Genomic DNA, 19,612 nt, shown 5'->3' on the forward strand with positions numbered 1-19,612 from the left:
GGACTGGAGAGCTTGGAATAGGTCCCGGTGCTGTCACCGGCCTTTTCTGTGGTCTTGGGACAAATCCCTGGACGTCCTGGGCCTCAGCTTCTCCTTGTGACTAATGATGGGTCTCGACGGCTCTGGAGGGGAATGGGCTTGCCCTGGGACCCCGGGTCCGCTCCGGGGACACCGACGTCCCGGGCAGGCAGGGAGGTGCCCGGCCGCGGCGGGGAGGAGCCGCCGGTCCCGTCCCGCCCACCCGCTGGCCGGTCCAGGTGCTGCCGCGGGAGCCGCCGCTACAGCCTACGCCGCCACGAGGGGCCGCCCGCGCCCCTGTCCGAGTCCCGCCCGCGTCCATGGCGTTTCTGACCGCCTGGAAGGGGGCGGCCTCTGGGAAGAGCGACCGCAGGTACGGGGCGGGAACGGGGCCTCGGCTGGAGGCGCGCACGGGACGGAGGGGCGGCTGCCGGCGGCCGACGGGAGGGACAGCTGTAGGGGTACAGCGGGCGACCGCAGTGCGCGGGCTGCTGGGCGCGGGGGAAACGGCCGGAGGGCCGGAGCGGGGTCAGCCCGGCGCTTTTCTCACCCCCACGTACCCCGCTGCTCACATGTTCCGGCCCCCGGCGGGGCTGGGCCTGGGGACAAGGGATGCGGACCCCACCCCTCCGCGGTCGCACCGGAGTCCCGCTTCCGGTGCCGTCATCTGCGCGCTCTCTCCGAGGGTACGCAAGTGAGCTGGCCTCGGGCGGGCTGGGTGTCAGGTTTGAGCCGCGCAGTCAGCCCTCTGGGGTGCTGCTCACACGCACCTGGTCCTCTGCGCCCTCTGTGCCGGGACAGGTGAGAGCAAGCACACCATCCGCGCCCCAACAGGGTTGTCCACATCTGGGGACAGCACTGTGGGGGGAAATCTTGGGTGTCAGTGCTGGTCCAGGGTGGGATTATGTACCCCACAGCTCCTCCAGGCTCAGCCCATCAGCGATGTCATTGTCTCCTGTGTGTTGCCTCCACCTCCCCAGCTGTCCCCACCTCCTGGATGAGTTGGTGTCTCCAGATGTGTTCCCTTGAGAAAGAGGAGAGGGGACAATCCTGACCTCTCTTCTGAGCTTAGACACCCAATTCCTTTCCTTTACATAACTTAAAGTTTACCCTCCTTACTCCCTAGAGAAGAGCAATCCAACTGCCCTCCCGGCACTTCCAACTGACTTTCCTGTGAGCACCTCAAATTCTGCAAGCCCCAAATCACACTTCACATCTTCACCCCTAAACCTGTTCCTCTCCCTGTGTTCCCATCTCAGTGAATGGCACTGTCATCCACCCTGTTGCTCAAGCCCAGAATCTGGGAGTCATCCCTTTCGCCTCCCTCTCTTACCTCCACCCTAGTCTCTGAGTCCTGCTGATTTTCTCTCTGGTGTCTCTCAAAGCTGTTCATTCTCCTTTGGACAATTGCAATAGCCCCTAACTTTCCCAGTTCCTCCAGTCTTCTTTCCGTGCATCCTTCAGACGGATCTTTTCTAAAGCACAAACCAAACCATGTCATTCTTCTGTTTTAAAACTTCCATAGTTCTCTATCACGTAAAGGTTAAAGTTCAAGGTTCTTGAGGCAAGAGGTTGTGACCCGCCTTGGCCTGTTTCCTGTAACTCCCTAGAGCTCACTCTGGTCCAGCAACACTGACTGCTTTATAGTGCTCTCACAACTGTGCTCAGTGTTGCCTCTGCCTGGAATGCCATCTTCTGCTTCTGACATTCACATCAGTTAAGACTCAACTTGAGGTGACCTCTTTTCGAGAGCCTTTCTGACCCTCCCCCTTGAGTCAGACTCAGGGGCTTTCAGCATCTTTGCTTCTTTCTCATGATTCTCATTCAGTCTTTTAACAAACATTGTTGAGCATATAACATGCTCCAGGCACTGTACTAGGTGCCCCGGATATGGTATTACTTCAGAGGCACAACTCCCTGCTCTCAGGAGACGGTGTTCCAGAGGAAAAAAAAAAAGGCCACACAAATAGGCAAATAAACAATGCTGTGTAAAGCCTTGAAGAGGGCCATGTGATGGACAATAAAATAGACCATTCCTAGAGCATTCTCAGAAGTTACAGTGTGGTTTGTGTCTGAGGAGCAGAAAGGGGGTCCTTGAGGTGAACCCAGTGTCTGATGGGATCCAGGAAGCAGGCTACCCAGAACAGGGCATTGAGTTTGGATTTCACGGTGTTGGGAAGCCACTAGAGGGCGTCAGGGAGCGGATTTACATATTTAAAGATGACCCTGCTACCTCAGGAAAAAAGGATTTTGTGGAGGGACAAACCATTTCAACACTGATTCAGGGTTACCTTTTTCTGTCTCCCCACTACGTGTGCAGAGGGGGCAGGGCTTCAGTTTTGATGAAGACATGAAGGAATAATTTCCGAGGAAGGTGAGATCCCCTGGTTGGGATAGAGAAGAATGGCTATGTCCAGAAGAATTTCTTGCCTGAGGTCTTCCCTGCCTATGAAAACCTGGTTGTGTTCTGTCTTGTAGGCACCAGGAACCTTCTTCTGAGTTTCAAATGTGTGTATGTTGCTGCTGTCACAGTGTGGAGGGAGGTAGGGCGACCAGAGGGGAGGTTGGCATGATGATCTAGGAGGGATGCTAGGGTGTGGATGAGGAGAATGAAGGGGGGTGGGGGGTACGGATTAGAGAAGTTAAGGAGGAAGAACTGCTAAATGGTGAAAAGAGAGGCTGAGAGATGAGACCCAGAATCACCAGTGAGGGAAGAGAAGTGAGAGACAGTGAAGAGGAGGGGGAGAAAGGAGACTCTAGCCAAGTAGAGGCCTCTGTATCCTCTGTGGGCCTGTTTGAGGGAGAATATGGGAGGGCCTGAACACATTACCTTTATACTTCAGGTGGAACTCGCTGGACACAAATAACCCCAGTTGTGCCCACAAAGTCTCATATCTGAGGCACAAACCCAGATCTCCTTTCTCCCAGCTCAGGACCTGTGACTTTACCTTCACCCCTCACCCACCATACTGCCTGGTCTCCCACAGCCTGGCCCAAAGGTGAAGAGCTTGCCCGGCCCCTGTTCTGCCACTTACGTACTGGCTCTATGGCCTAAATTCAACTACTTGGTCTGGGTGAACTCAAGTTTACTCAGCTATAAAATAAGCTACTCACTGAGTGGTGGGAAGCCCTAGTCCCACTGGAAAGGACCTCACAGACAGCCACTGGAGCATATTTGGTGTTCAGTAAATGTGAGTTCACTTTCTTCTTGGCAGTGGTATGAGGTAACTAAGGTATTTCTATTGAACAGAAGGAATTCTGAAAGGTTTGGGAATCAAGGATGGGATTCCTGGCACCAGCATGGATAGCCAGGAAGGTTATTAGATAGAAATGGTGCCCACACATCTTACAGTGGGGAAAGCCACCAACTCGTGCTATAAACAAGGCTCCTTCCAAGCCATTCCAGTAGCCCCCCACTCATGGCTGCTCCTCCTGTAGAAGGCAGCACCAGGAGCAAAGAGGGAAGTGTAGATGGGCAGATGGCTTTTGGTGGGGGGTGGCGGCAGGGAGCTCTCTGAGAACGGAGGGGCCCAGCCAAAGAGGCTCAGGTCCTGGGGCTGCTGTCAGTTGCCCAGTTTCCTGCCCTCAGTTTGAGCCTGAGCTCCAGGAACTCTCAGATCCCTCTGGGTCGGTGGTTTCAAATTTGGTGACTGGAATCCTGGAGTGGCTTTGGGGTTCCTCCCTTGGGACAGGATCTGGATTGGAGGCCAGCACTGAGTGTTCACCTCTGTGATTCTCAGATTCTGTGAATTAAGGCATTGGTGAATTATGAGACTCGGGATTTAAATGACCATGTTCTATGATATCGAGGTTTATGATCCCAGGGTTCTGATCTCCCTTCTGCTGTCCAGAGCAGCTGCATGGGGTATGAGAGGGTTCTGGTGTGGGAGGCACACCGCAGCCCCCAAATCCTTATCTCTTGGGAGGATGCCATGGGAAACACTCAGGTAATCTTCGTCCCTTTTTTTTAGTTATGGAGGGATTCCGACTTGGGACATTTTTGGTCCTGTCTTGAGGTCAGTTGGAAGTAGATGATGTAGGCTGCTGTGTTAGCTCTGCCAGCGTGCGAGTTCCTGATTTATCTTCAAATCTGTGATTTGAGGGGCGCCTGAGTGGCTCAGTGGGTTAAACCCTCTGCCTTCAGCTCGGGTCATGATCCCGGAGTCCTGGGATCGAGCCCCACGTCGGGCTCCCTGCTCGGAAGCGAGCCTGCTTCCCTTCCTCTCTCTCTGCCTGCCTCTCTGCCTACTTGTGATCTCTATCTGTCAAATAAATAATAAATAAAATCTTAAAAAAAAAAATCTGTGATTTGAGTTGCTTGTCCTTCCCCTGAATATTTCTGCTGCTCAGTTCAGTTTCTCTCTGCGGTTGGCTCCGTTCTCTCCTAACGTTCACCTACTTCTTCTCCATCCTGTGCGAGGCAGGGCTGCCAGCAGCTTCCAAGCTCAAATCCTGGGACAGTAAGACAAAGCAGTGAAAAGTATCCTGGAGCCACACAGGCTGATTTTGGGATCCTGACTCTGGGACTTTCTGGCAGTATGACATTGAACAGGTTATTTAACTTTTCCGAATTTCATTCTCCTCATCTGTAAGATGAGGGTAATGTAAGGACTTGCCTCGCAGGGTTGTTGTGAGGATTATGTGAATCAGTTTGTGGCAAGCACTGAGAGCAGTGCCTAACACATAGTCAGTGTAACCAGGGAGTGTTAGTGATTATTGTCATTAGTCCCCCCAGGCCAGAAGAGGAAGGGGTTTCTCCATCAGTCTCATTTGAAAAAGCTCAGGGAAAAATTCCAGCTGACCCTTCCTTCAACCAGTCCTTGTGCCCTGAGAGGTGGAGTCAAATGAGAAGCAACTACCATTCAGCCAGTGGGGCTGGAGATGAGGGAAGAAGCAGTACCACTAAAAGCCAGTTGTGGGGGTGGGGCGTGATATTGTAAGGTAACTGTGGCCAATAAGCAGACCTAAAAGTAAAATCATAGCTTCATGAAGTCCCTAAAATAGGATTTTCTTGGAGTACCCCTGCGCCTCCCTCTGAGAATCCAGCAGTTGTTGACACCCCGGTCCCTTGTGCACTCTTCTGCAGTTGTGACTATTGGTCCCAGCCCCATTCTCAGCCTCACTACCGCTGCCCCAAAGGCCTGGGGTCGGGGGCTTATAGGACAATGTCCCTGAAGCTTGTCAGTTTATCACCCCATCCCAAGGGTGGGACAGATCTTTCTCCTATTCCTTGCTAGCTTGACCTAAAACCAGTCTGTAATGTTTTAAAACACCTTAGGAAGCCGGGAATGAGTAACAGAAGATTTGTAGGATTCTATGGCCCCTTGCCAAGCCCCTCAGCCATCCTGGAAGGAGGCTGACTGCAAAACTTCCACATCTGGGAGGGCCCCGTGGGTGTTTTCCCATATTTTTCTTCCTTCCTGCTTCAGATGGAAACTGCAGTTCAGATATCTATTGTATTTAGGTAAAATTCTTCCTACTTAGTGGCTGGATTCATCCCATGTGCCCCAGGAGGACAGTTATATTAGGACTTGTGACCGTGAGTGGGACATCAGATGCCCTATCCAGTAACCCTGAGCCAGATCCTCCATACTTTTTGAGTCCCTTTTTTCCCTGTGGAATGAAGTTTGTTCCTGCTTGTTCCCACCACAGCCTCAGGTGTCCCTCTCCCTCCCTCACAGAGTTGGCCCTGGGAAGACCTTCCCCCTGCAAGAAATCATCCCCAGCTAAGAAACACCCTCCCCCAGACAGAGCATCTAAGTCTCAGATTGAAGGTAACTTTTTTTTTCCAAGAAAGTGGGTGGGTACTTCGTCTACACCTGTGTGACTGAAGGGCACACCCAAGTGCCATCCCTGAGCACAGGACAGGCCAGTCAGAGAGGGATGACCTCTTCACAGGCTCAGTGCACAGCACTGCACTCAACTCGTCCCCCGTCTCCTTCGCTGGCCAACGCTCCCTTCAGCCCTGGCTTCTCTCCCCTGGACCTTCTGAACTAGGCCCCAGCCTCTACAACCTTCCTACCCCCTGCCACTCTGCTGCCTCACTGACCCCATAACAACGAGATCTGCCCTTGGCCAAGCCCTCATGTGACACACATCATCAACTTCCATCCACCTCAACTCTGACTGGGAGGTCTTGTCTCCGATTCTGATAGATGAGGAGTTGGAGCCTCCCTGTGCTTTCTCAAATGCATACACACTGGGGTTTTCTCTCTAGTACTACTTTTGTATTCTGCTTTTTAAATATTTTCCCACCTTCCAGAAAACTCATTCATGCAACAATTACTGAGTGCCTACTGGGTGCCAGGCACTACTCTAGGCACTGCAAATATATTGGAGAACAAAACTGAAAAAAAAAAAAAATTCCTCCCCTGTGGAGTGTAGAATTTAATAGGTAGAGACAGAAAATAAGTGAATAAGCAAAATATTCAGGAGGTAAAATAACACATGCTGTGTAAAAAATATTGCAGGATGAAAGAATAGGGAGGATGAAGGCAAAAGCTCCATTTTCGACAGAATGGTCAGGGAAATCCTCATGGAGAAGGTGTCATTTGAGCTGAGATTTGAAGCCTTTTGGTGGAGGGGTAATCATGTGATTATCTTCAGGAAGAGCATTCCAGGCAGAAGGAATAGAAAGTGCAAAGGCCCTGAGGTGGGAGTGTGCCTGACATATTTGGAAAAAAGCAGGGAGGCCAGAGTAGCTGAATATGCGAGAGAGAGAGAAAGGGAGTTGATGTTAGAGAGAGAGAGAGATGGGGTGCATGTCATTTAGGGCCTCAAGGTCATGTGGAGACTTTAGTTTTGTACTGAACAATATGTGGAGCCAATGTGGGGTTTTGAACAGAAGAGTGACATGATCAGATCAAATGGGTCTGGTTCTGTGTGAAGACAATAATGAGACAGGGGCTGGAACAGAGAAACTACTTGGGAAATAATGTAGTAGTCTGGGCAAAGAAATTCTCTATAAATATAATTTAAATATCTGCAGAATATTTGACCCTATAAATTCATTCTTCATTCATGGGCATTTAAGTTATTACCAGCTGTGCCCTTATTATAGAAAACACTGTGTTGAACATCTTTGTATAAGAAATCTTTATGTCTGTGACTGTTTCTTCAGATACATCTGTTGCCTGGGTGTTATTGGGTCACCTTTCTAAGGTTTTCAGTCCAAAATTCCAGTTGCCCTTCTGAAAGAAGGCACTGCTTTCTGCTCCCTGTGGCAGTGTGGGAGGTAGCACATTTGCCATAAATGTACATGGTAGGTGTCCAGTGGATGTCTTTGCGGCCCTGGCCAGGTCTGCATGCACATCTTCTCTGGACACCCCTCCTCTCTGGACGGACTTGCACATTTCCAGAGCTCTGTGGGGTCCATTTGCTCATTTAGTGTTCACGTTTAATGTTCACAACAATCCTGTTATCACTGCATTATAGGTGAGGAAACTAAAGCTCAAAATTTAATGGTAAGACCCTGTTCCAAGTGCTTTATGTATGTTAAAATAAACCTCATTCAATCCTTGCAACAGCCTGATGAGCTCAGTGCCATCATCATCCCCATCTCAGAGCTGAAGTCACCGATCCAGGGTGTCAGAGCTGGGGCGCCAACCTGCTCTCTAAACCACTCCCTGCCCTGCCTCAAGCTCATAGAGTGACTTGCTTGGGGCTGCACAACTAGGATGTGGTGGGGCCAGGAGTCCAGCCAGATCTTCCTGGCTCTGCAGCCCAAGTTCTAACCACCGACAAGTTGCCACTCAGTGCCTGAAACACCTCATTAGAGCTCTGCCTCTTTTTTTCAATCAAAAATGTTCCTGGTCCTTTGTGCCTGATGGAGCTCCTTCCTCAGATTCACTTTCAGCCGCTCTTGGAGACCAGACTTTGGTAGAAGAGCTCAGACCTCAGAACCGAGAACATCAGAGCAAGGAAGGGCTCCTGGCCCACCCTTCTCTCCCCTCTATATGGGGAGAAGAGGAACCTAAGAGCCAGAGTGGGGCAGTAACTTGCCCAATGTTACACAGCTAGTGGGGGTCAGAGTTCACGAGGAGGGAGGAGGCTGGCCCAACACATAGGCCTAGGTCTTCCTTAGGAGCCCCTGCCAAGGAATATTTTAGAACTGTGATTGTCACAGCCCTGTTTAACGGCCCTTTGTTGATGGGCCTGTTGACTGTGAATTATTAACCCGCCCAAGCAGGCAATCTGCTGGGTGGGGCTCGCTCAATTTAAGAAAACCTGTGGTATAGTCACCAGCCCAGCTGGGTTAGGGGCAGGGGGGAAGGGGTGGGGAGGGTCTCTGGAGTCCAACCAGCTAGTTTTGGGCTGGTAGAGAGAGCTAGTTGGGGGCTGCTTCATGTCAGGGAAAGGCCTGGAGGAAGGGACTGAGAAGAGGGAGGAGGAGAAGAGGAAAGGGGCTGAGGCATCACCTCAGTAATACCCAGTAAAGCCTCACAGCATCCCTGAGAGGCGGACACTGTTATCCCAGACTTACAAATGGGTAGACAGGGTCAGAGAGGTAGAGGCAGAGGAGGCTTCACAACTTAAGCTGTTTCTACAGCAATGGTATCGCTTTTCACATGCTCACACTCCCATTTCTGTGACCCACCCCCTTTTCCACACACTTTTCCCACAGGATAAGGAGTCAAGACCTGGAGTCCAAATCACACTTGGTCAAAGCCACTCTGGGATGAGAGATAAAGCCTCTGTGGAGCTTTTTGGAGCATCCTGAGGAGGTTTCACTAAACAGATGCTTACTGAGGGCCTTCTTAAGCTGACAGATGGTACAGGTAAAAGTAGTCCATGGAGGTTCTCAGGGCCATCAGGTGTGGTGAGCCCAGCGGTTTGTTCTTGCAGGTAGGGGAGAAAATGAGAGAGGAAGCAGGCTTGGCAACTTCCAGGCACAAAGCACCAGAAAACTCCCGCAGCAGGGGAGGAAAGAACCCAGGACTCAGCATTGTATCCCGTCCCCCGCAGCTTGGCTATCAGCCGGAGGTGGAAATGGGCAGGTGACGTGAGCAGAGTCACCTGGGTTGGGAAGCAGAAATAATGGTGACTCTCAGGCTCCCAGGGTTGGGGCTGAGCCAGAGCTCCTGGGGGGCTGGGAGCTGCCTGGGTGGAGCCCTCCTGAAGGGTGGACCACTCTGGGGCTCTGACTCATCAGGTGAGTGACTCCAGCATCATGGCCACTGCTGTGCGGGGACCGCTCCAGCTCCAAAGGCAGCTTGGCTGCTTGTGGTGTTGAGCTTCAGTTTCATCTACAGCGGGAGAATGCTAGCCTCTGCCTTGCTGCCATCACCACCAGAGCACCGCTCAGCACTGTGTCACCTGCCAGGAACTACGGGGGCATTTTAGATACAGGAATTCTTAATCCTCACAACCACCCTTTGAAGCAGGCAGTATTTCCATTTTACTGATGAGGAAACTGAGGCTCAGAGAGGTGGTTAAAAGCGAGCATTCAATGAAGATAGTCTGTGTTCTACACTTAACCTGTGTCGCATGTAGTAAGCCTTTGGTGGACATCAGTCATCATAATCATTACCTCAGAGGGAAATGGTAAAGTGCTAGACCAAGTGTTGGTATTCGGTGATTCATCAGAAACAGAGATGTCTGACCAGACCTGATCCTCCAAAAGCTCCCAGTCTGATAGCAGAGACAATCACATACACACCTCACTCCACTCCCATCACCCCCAGACAGTGTCAGCCACGGTGATGAGGGGAGGTCAGAGGGGGTTAGGGCAGTGTGTGTCCAGGAAGCCCTTAACCCCGCCAGGGAGGGAGGGCTTTCTGGAAGAGGTGCTGCCTGAACTGAAACCTGCAGGGTGAGTAGGAGTTTGGGCATATATCAGGCTCTTAATAAATGTTGGTCAAATGCAATGAAGATTTACCTGTATCTAACGTAGCATAAAGCTTCAGAAGCGCTCACTCACCTGGCCCTTTCTATGGCTCTGGGAGGACTCTGGCAGTTTTCTAATGGTAGATTTGTATTCTTTTTTTGAAAAAAAAAAAAAAAAAAAAAAAAAAAAAAGGCTTCCAATTGTAAGCTTCTGGATTGAACCCTGATTAAATGAATGAATAATAAGTGATAAGGGAGGAAGGTGTGTCCCAGGCAGAGGGACGAGCTAGTACAAATGCCCAGAGATGGGCATGGGTTGCAATAGGGTGTTCCAGCCTCATTACTGAGGCTCCTCTTCATACACATTGCTGGTCTTCTCACTAGCCTCACAAACGCCATTCGACGTGGGTGTGCCTCTGCCCACCCCCATGCTGTTTTCACCCATGCTGTTTTCCCATCTGGTACACCCTTTCCACGACTTTATTGTGTATAAACAATAAAAACTTCGAGGCTCAACTCTGTGGCCACCTTCTCCAGGAAGCCCTCTCCTCACCCCTCCAGTCTATGTTTCTTTCTTTCTTTCATTCTTTTTTTAAAAGATTTTATTTATTTGATAGAAAGAGATCTCAAGTAGGCAGAGAGGCAGGCAGAGAGAGAGAGAGAGGAGGAAGCAGGCTCCCTGCTGAGCAGAGAGCCTGCTGTGGGGCTCGATCTCAGGGCCCTGGGATCATGACCTGAGCTGAAGGCAGAGGCTTTAACCCAATGAGCCACCCAGGCGGCCTGTTGCATTCTTTCTTATCCGGAGTCCTCGAGATGACAGTAGATCTCATCATAGCCCACTCCTTGTAGTTAATTACCTTTTCTGTGCTCATGTCTGAGAATCCCAGACATACGATGATCCTTGCCAGTGAACATCTAGCCTCTGTTCACGTATGGGCAGGATAAGAACTCACTACCTTTCCAGATAGCCTGTCCGGATTTAAACAGGAATCTTCTAAACCTCTCCCCTCTGCCACCAGGCTCAGTCTACCTTGCTCTCCCATGACCCAGTCTGCAGCCCTCTTCCTTAAAGGCCTGCCTCTACCAGGCTCCTCCTGCTTCCCCTTCTGACATCCTGGAGCTAAGGATTGCTCTAGGGGCGCTGGAGTCCCTCCTCCTTCTATCCTCTGCCTTTGTAAAGGGACAGTTCTAATGGCAGCCACGTGCTCTGATGAGTCATGATTAAGAGCATCTGGGGCCTGGAAGTGGTGGCTGGTTAACTCCTCACGGACCAGTGACTCTTTGTGCCAGAACGCCGGGTGGGCTTCAGCCCTGGCCCTAGACATGTACCTTAGGGCTATGCACACAGTGAGCATTTGAGGAGTGTTATGGGTGACTCCATATAGGGGTTGGGGACTCAGAGGGAATGGGACCAAGGGGGGAAAGAGAGACAAGAGTGTCCATCCTGGAGCCAGGAGGGCCAGTTCCAATCAGGACTTGCCATTTATTAGGTGAGTTAACTTGAGCAAGTCACGTAAACTCTGTGCCTCATCTCTGTAAAATGGCAGCTTTGGGGATGATTTGGGAAGGCCATTGTGAACCCCTGGCTAGCAGCGGGTGCTAAACCACGTTATTCTCCGCTTTCTCATGTGCTGCACGCACAGTGCGGCAGTGGGCAAAGGGGAGTATTAAAACCCAAGCCCGACTCTGGAGGCTGTGTCTTTCTCGGCATGAATACCCCCGCCAATGCAGTAGGATGACGAAGGGCTCAGGTGGGGGCCGCTGCGAGGCGGGATCTCGGTGGGGGAGGGGAGAGATGACTGGGAGATGGACCTCAGGTCTAAGAGAACTTTCTGGCCACAGATACGTGGGGCTGTGTGAGGAAGGAGCGAGCTCCGGCCCCTGGGGGCTGCGCAGCAAGGACACTCGGCATGGGCCCGGCGGACCGTGGGCGCCAGGGCCTCTCACGTCTGAGAGCTGAGGGTGGGGGCGCATCCGCGGCCGCCCCCCGCCCAGCCCCAGCCTCCTCCAGTCGGCCGCAGACGGGCGGCGGCCGCGGCCCCACTGCGCGGACAAGCAGACCGAGGCCCGGCCCGGCCCCGCCGCCTTCCCCGCCCCCGGCGCGCCCCTCCCCGGCCGCCGCGTCTGCGGCTCGGCCGCACAGCGACCCGCTCGGGGTTCCGGCCGCAGCACCTGGGCCGCGGCTGGCGTCCTGCGGGGGCACGCTGCCCGCCCCTCTCCGCGATGAGCTCGGCGGGCGCCGCGGACTCCCTGGCCGCTGGGTAAGTGCGCGGCTGGAGCGGCCCTGGGCCCGGGTAGGGGTGGGTGGGGGCGGGCGCGGGGCCCAGTCTCCCCCGCGCCTCCGGCTGGCGGCCCGCACTGCGGCTCCCAGCCGCCCCCCACGCCCCGCCCGGCGCTCCGCCCGGCCTCCGCGAGCCGCCGCCGCCGGCGAGCAGGGAGGGGGTTGTGGACGCTCGCGCGAGGGAAGTAGAGGCGCCGGGGATCCTGGGGCTGTCACTCCCTTCTGGGTCCCAACTTTCTCATGGAGCTGTAGTAACGGCCACGTCAGAGCCGCCTTCCTCTCCTCGTGGCGTTTACACCTGTGCTGGGCTCTGTTGTTTTCACCTCCGTTACAGTGGAGGAAACTGAGGCATAGCTCTTAAGTGACTTGCCTTACGTTACCCAGGAGGTGAGCGGTGGGCCTGGGATTTGAACTCAGCTCTCGCTAATGCTGGAGCCCCCACCCGCATGCCATACTGCCCCATCTTCCGGGATGTCTGAAGGAGTTAAAGGCTAAGATATGAATCAGCTGTGCCCACTGGGCGCAGCAGGAACTGGGGTAGTAAAGGTGGGTGTTGTCACTTCCAATATGGCTCTCCTGCTCTTCCCCACCCCACTGGGGAACCCTGTAGAATCCCTACACTGCCCCTGTAGTAGTGATAGCTGCTAGCAGCTGGGAGACCTGGAGCAGCTGGCCCTTTCCTGGGCGCAGGTGAGTAGGGGGCGACTCCTGAGGGCCATGCTGGGAAGCTGCTGGGTGGAGATCTGGCTCAGGTGAGCTGGGAGCTGTTCCTGCCCTACCTGGAGCCTTACCACTAGGGACAATATTTGCCAAGGGCCTCAGGGCTAACATGTGAACAGGGAGGTGACGGGGGCGGGTGCCAGCCTCAGCTGGAGGCCTCCACAGCACCTGTGTGTGCATCCTGGGTGAAAGCTTAGAAGTTGGGTCACTGAGGGACCCTCCGGCCTGGGGGACGGTTGCCTGGTGAGTTTTTCCCTGACCACGTTTGTTATATGATTTGGGCCATATCCTTTATCCTCCCTGGACTTCTGGTCCCTTCTTTGGAAAATACAGGGAGGCCAGGCATGGCTGCTCCCTTCCTGCTCTGAGCTGAAGTCTGTAAATCTCTAGCCTGTTAGGTCCCTTCTGCCCAGCCCTGACTAAGTACCACCCTAGTGTGCCTAGGAAAGAAGCTTCCAGGAGAGAAGGCAGGCATGGAGCAGGGCACCTATCAGAGAATCCTGGACTCCCAAGCTAGAAGCCACATCCATCCCTCTTCCTTGCACACTCATATAATCTGCCTGAGTCCAGGCTCCTCTGCTGGCTCCTCTGGCCCCTCCATGGACCTCTAGGGTAGCAAGCTCAGTTGTAGCAAGCTCAGTCTTCCAGCACGGTTGGATCTTCCTCACACGTCCTCATACTGAACCATCCCCACCCCACTGCATGCCCTCCAGATCCCCCTCTTCTTTGAGGCCACACGGGTCCATCTGCTCCTGTCCCTGGTCAGTGCCACCCTGGTGGGGTCTGAGCAGAGCAGAGGCAAAGCAGTTCCGCCTTCACAATAGGTACTCAGTCACTCAGCAAACACTCCCAAAGGCCTGCTCTGGGCCCAGCCCAGTATTTGTGGATCAGTGGTAAACAAACCAAACTTTAAATCTCCACCACTTAAAAAATTATGAAATATTTTAAGCCTTCAAAAAAAATATAGCAGGTAGTAAAATGAACCCCATACCGTTGCCACCCAACTTTTTCAGATCTTAACATTGTGCCCACTTATTTCATATTCTTGTTAAGAAATAAATTATAGCAGAGACTTTTGAAGCCTATGTGGACCCTCCCCACTTCCCTCTCCAGAGATAATTGCCATCCCGAATTTTGATTTTGGCATTTGCATTTTTAGTTTTTAAATTTTTTTTGAGTGTAGTTGACACACAATGTTACATGAGTTTCAGGTGTATTGCATAGTGATTCAACTTCTCTATATTATGCTATGCTCCCCACATGTAGCTACCATCTGTCATCCTACAACACTATTACAGTATCATTGGTTTTGCCATTCTATGTTTTTATTCTTTCGCTGAGTGTGTATAAGCCTAAGAAAATGTAGCTGTTCTGACTTTAAAACTTTTACATGAATGGAGTCACCCAGTATGAGTCATTCCACAACTTGCTTTTTCTCACTGAGCTTCAGGTTTCTGAGATGTAGCCTTCTTAATCCTTGCAGCTTTGGTCCCCATTTTCCCTGATGTATGATGTACCTACCACCTGAGGAAGGGTCCCCCATTTATTTATCGGCCTTCTTGATGGACATTGAGGTGGTTCCCAGAGTCTTGCTATTTGAATAGTAGATATTCTCATAAGGTTGTCCTTTGTGCGTATGTGAGTTTTCTTCTCAGATGCCCCACAGGAGTGGAATTGCTGGGTCATAGATTATGTACACTCAATGTTTTAAAGTTATTTAATTTACTTATAAAAGCAGCGTTGCTCCAGACATGATGGAAACACATACTCATAGAGAATGGAAACCCATTCTTGTAGGAAAAAAGTAACACTGGCTCACATTTCCTGAGTACTTCTTACTGTGTTTTGCATCATCTCAGTCATTGTTCTCAACAACCGAGGAGGTAGGAACTGCCATTCTCATCTTATTGACGAGGACACTGAGGCTCAGAGAGGCTAAAGAACCTTCCCAAGTGTCTCTAACAAGTGGTTGCTGAGCTGCAGTTTGGGACCAGGGTTATCCGCTTTCAAAACTCTTAAGGTCACATTGCCCGAGGCATGTCACATCAGTCCAAGCCACATCATACTCACTTTATTCACAGCTAAGGGGGGGCTTCTCTGGAAGGAGAGTCACAATCATATGTGCAATTTAGAGAGGTCACTTTGGGATAGGTCCGCATGGACAGATCCCCTCCCCACACCCCAGAGAGAGCTCTTCCTGAATGGTGAAGCAAGGGGGAAAAGCCAGCTCTGGCTCCAGTCTGCTCCCTGAGTGACCTCTTTGCACTGCTTCCTTGACTGCCCCAGTGGGAACAGAGAGGTCCCCAGCTTTATCCAGCTCTCTGCATCAGGTGTCTTCCAGAAAGATTGAAGTGGGGAAGGGGGAGGGAAGGGGAGATTGGAATGACTCCAGGCTGCCTGACACCCCCTCACCCCCTCCAGCTCCCTTCTCACCCAGCTTCAAGCCTCCCTCCCCTACGATGCCAAAGCTCCTGGCATTGGTCACCAGCCCTGCCCCATGCTCCATCCAGCTCAGCGGCACCCCCCGGCGGCGGGTTCTTCAAGGAACAGTGGAAAGGCCACCATCGACTCCTCAGGAGCTTAATAATGTATTAACCTGGGCTGTCAAGTTGGCTTGGAGCAGAAGGGCCTTGAAGGCACAGGATAGCCTACAGAGAAGTGGAGACTGCAGTCACAGCCAGGGGAGGAGAAAGGTTTGGCAAACTTGCTTTTTTGTGGAAACTTTTCTGCCTTTTCCCGAGGTTCTTTATCTCCTTATCTGTTAGTTGCAGATAAGCATTGCCTGCCTCTGGGCTGGTGGGAGGATTGAATGATGTAAGGCAGTTCATGGGTTTAGAACTTGAAGTGATAGTCTCATGGTGATGAAGGGGTGGTTATTAATGCCATCATTAAGTCAAATGGGGCCAATGTCCCCAGCAGCCAGGACACCTGCGCCTCACCCCTCCACTTAGCAGGCCTGCCAGAGCCTATCTTGCCACTTCGCCCCTACGGCTTGTGCCTCTTTGTCCCTATGGTATCATGACTCTAGCTCCTTGCTCAGCCTTTTTCCTCTTCTTGGACTTCTTTCTCCATCTTGTCCTCAGTTCAGTGCCATCTTTTCCGGAAAGCTTTCTCAAGTGCCCCATCTCCACTTCTGGGCCTCCTTAGCCTTCATTGATCCCCATGATTGCTGGAAAGAAATAGCCACCCTTCCCCAAAAGGGGGGATGACAGGTTTGGTGGAAAAAATTATAAATACGAATCAGCCCTCACACAAATTGTGGGTTTGAAGACACACTCCCTTTATGGTCCTGGAAATACTAACCCAAAAAAGTAACTTAAGTATCATCGGATGGTAGCACCCCAGGGAATTTGGCCAAAGTAAGTGAAAATCCTCTCTGGAGGAATAGGTCCTTCCCCTAAGATCCCTTTGGGATCAGCCAAATAGGAGCTCCTGGTAAAATTACAGAACACACAAGGAAAGAAGTCACTGTGAGCTATAGACACCCAAATCAAGAAACAACAGAACTTGTTTCCCTGAGCATCTAAGATGCTGGAATTACGAGATCTAGAATAGAGCTATTTTATAAACATGTAAAGAAATAAAAGATGGACTTGTAGCAATAAGCAGGGAACTAAATACTGCCCCAAACGACCAAACGTATCTGAAGAGGAAGCAAGTGGAATTTTTGGAAATGTGAAAGATAATCATTGAAATTAAAAACTCAGGAAAAGTAGCAGATCAGACGCACCTCAAGAGAATTAATGAAATGGAAGTTCTGAAAAAAATTGCTCAGAATTTCACAGAGTCAAAGAGATGGCAAAGAAGAGCATTAAGAGACTTGAAATACTGAGCAAATGGCCCAACAGAGAAGAAGAGAAAAGGGGTAGGAGGTGTGTGCGTGGAAAGGCTGGTCTTCCATCAGACCTGGGTGGAGGTCGGCGCACTGGAGCAACCGGGCTCAGAAGCGGGTAGGTTAAGTGATGTTTGGGAGGCAGAACTGACAGAGCTCAGGGAGGGGGTAACAGAGCAGCCTGGGAAAGGGACGTATCAGGGCCGGCTATCAGATTTCTGGCTAGAGAAACTGGGTAGAGGGGTGTCATTTATTAAGATGGCAAACACTGGGGGAGAACAGCTTTCGGAAAGTGAACAAGAGTTCAGTTTTGAACAAGACTCGTGTGTTGACTTGCCGGGATGATCTGCTTCTGCATCCGCATGGAGGAAGAGGCATTAAAGCTGGGCCCCAAAGAGTGTGTAGACATTTACCTGGTGGAAAGGGACTCTCTCCCAACTAGCTTTAGGGGGAAAGGATCTCCCTTCAGTCAGGTCATCAAGGCGTCTTTTGGAACCTTCTCTCAAAAGAAACTCCTTGAGAAGAGACATCCTCAAGACCATCCTCAAGAGAGGATTTTTGGGATATCCTACTTTAATTTCTCATTTTTCAGATGGGGAAGCTGAGACCCAGAAAGGCCAAGGATTTGTTTTCCTAATCTGAGACTCCTCGTTCTTTTTTTTTTTTTTTTTCATTCACTTAACGGATACTTACCAAAAGCCCACTTTGTACCAGATACTAGATGCTGGGGATACAGCAGTGAACGAAACAAGGATCCCTGCCCTTGAGAAGCTTACTTTATGTGGAGGAAGACAGATAATAAGCACAACATAAGTTAAACATAAATAAAAATAAATAAAAATAAAAAAATAAAAGTGTGTGTGTGTGTGTGTGAGTGATAAAAGCTATAGAGAAGTGTAAGGACTAGAAGATGGTAGGGTCCACTGAAATGCCGTTGGGAAGGTGATCCTTGAGGATAAAGGGCCCTGGACAGGCCGTACAGTCTGCTGCCCACTACAGCCCATTGTGACAGTGTTTCTGGGGTTCTAGAGTGCAGGCCCAAGGTGGGCAGGGGAAGTCCTGAAGAAGGAGGAGAAAAAGGACTGAGCGGGATTTAGTGGGTGGGCTGTGCCCCTTGTGGGAGCACAAAATCCCGATGGGTCAGAAGGGCCATAAAGACTCCCTTTACCCTTGTGAGGGGTAAGATAAATTTGTTCCTCAGGCTTCCTTGCCCTCCATCCTCTGCTTCTCCCCAACCCCCTCAACCAGCTCTCAGATGATGCCCTCATTCTGCTGTCCTCCCACCTTTGGGAACACTTAGAAGTGGGTCCAAATTGTCTTTGTGTCCCAGTACAGAGTGGGCAGACTGGAAGAGCTTGTGACAGGCACCCAAGGCCCACAGGGAGGTCGCATGGGCCCTTTGGGGCTCAGTTCCAGCCTAGAGGGGGTTTGAGGTCTTCTGGTCACTTGCTGTCTCTCCCAGCAGGACTTCTGTGAGCAGCCTCCATGAGGCCCTGGACCAGTGCATGATCGCCCTGGACCTCTTCCTCACCAACCAGTTCTCAGAAGCACTCAGCTACCTCAAGCCCAGGTGAGGCTTATGCCTAGGTTGTGGGTGGGGGTCCAGGGTGTGTGTGTGTGTGTGTTTGTATCTGTGCATGAGCATACTCTAGAGCCCACATGTAGTGGAGGGAGGGGGGTGGGGTGGTGTCTGGTCATGGAGAACCAGAGGTCTTATATAAGAGGAACCCCAGGGGCACCTGGGTGGCTCAGTGGGTTAAGCTGCTGCCTTCGGCTCGGGTCATGATCTCAGGGTCCTGGGATCGAGTCCCACATCAGGCTCTCTGCTCAGCAGCGAGCCTGCTTCCCTCTCTCTCTCTCTCTGCCTGCCTCTCTGTCTCCTTGTGATCTCTTTCTGTCAAGTAAATAAATAAAATCTTAAAAAAAAAATAATAAGAGGAACCCCATGTAACTGACTGCCTTCAGCCTTCTGGGTCACTATGACCCTCCAAGAGACCCATAAAAGTAGGGGCTCAGGCTCCCCATTCTATAACCCTGAACAGCCAGGCCTTCCCCAAGGTCATTGTGACTTACTTCCTTTTAGGTTCTTGTGGCCTCTTCCACTTTGGTTTCTTGTTCCCACTGAATCCACTCGGGGTTTCTCCCCTGTCAGCTCTAACAACAGCTGCTTTCCCTCATTTTTCCCCAGAGCACTAAAGATTTGAGTTGCCTTTACTCAAGCCCTTCAGGGTAATAATGTTGGTTAATCATTTATCCATTTCTTCCAGTGTTTACTGCCTTCTTTCTAAACAATATGGTTATACTACTCTTCCTTTATCACTTTTTTCAGTTTTTTTTTTTTTAAGATTTTATTTATTTGTCAGAGAGAGAGTGAGTGCACCTGAGTGCACAAGCAGGGGGAGCAACAGGCAGAGGGAGAAACAGGCTCCACCGCGGGACTCGATCCCAGGACCCTGGGATCATGACCTGAGCCACCCAGGCACTCCTCCCTCCCAGTATTTTTCGAAGACTCCCCAGCTCCACTTCTCTTCTGGTTGTTACCTGTCCCTATGCAGGTTCCTCCCTGCCACCTCCCCTCACACCTTCCTCACCCTCTCCCCATGGCCCTCTTGTATTGAAGGGCTGCCTTACCTTCCCTCATCTCAAGAGGACACTCTACCAGAAGTTCCACAACTCGGGCCAGACAATTCAGGCCCCAAAGAGGAAATGCTTGCCCTGAATGAAAAGAGGCACTAGGGAGAGACCAGTCTTTCCATGAGGCTGCCTTTTAATGTCATACTTAAAGCAGTGATGCTCACCTTATCTAAGCCCCTGCTCCATTCCAGAAAAGAAGTTTTCCTTTCTTTTTCAGTTTAAGAGAGTTCTCTCCAAACAGTAGATGTTAACACATTCCCCACCCACATCCTCATTTTGACAAGCAAAAAATGTTTCAAGAA

The 19,612-nt window shown here is 51.3% G+C and overlaps 1 protein-coding gene across 7 annotated transcripts in view; it reads left to right on the forward strand.

Annotated features, from left to right (window-relative positions):
* Positions 1 to 317: 317 nt before the first annotated feature.
* Positions 318 to 19,612, forward strand: part of TTC39A (tetratricopeptide repeat domain 39A) — a 47,773-nt gene continuing 28,478 nt past the window's right edge. For 2 of the 7 annotated variants that reach the window (XM_046008145.1, XM_046008154.1), the window contains exons 1-2: positions 323 to 391; positions 18,142 to 18,246. In XM_046008145.1, the coding sequence (XP_045864101.1) occupies positions 339 to 391; positions 18,142 to 18,246 (158 nt within the window). In that variant the 5' untranslated portion in view covers positions 323 to 338. Of the gene's footprint in view, positions 392 to 11,688; positions 12,105 to 12,690; positions 12,815 to 18,138; positions 18,247 to 19,612 lie in introns of those variants that run through there. The other 5 variants (XR_006818686.1, XM_046008150.1, XM_046008151.1 and 2 more) reach the window with 5 other exon arrangements.

Source organism: Meles meles, chromosome 1 (genome assembly GCF_922984935.1).
Source record: "Meles meles chromosome 1, mMelMel3.1 paternal haplotype, whole genome shotgun sequence".
NCBI classification, from domain to species: domain Eukaryota; kingdom Metazoa; phylum Chordata; class Mammalia; order Carnivora; family Mustelidae; genus Meles; species Meles meles.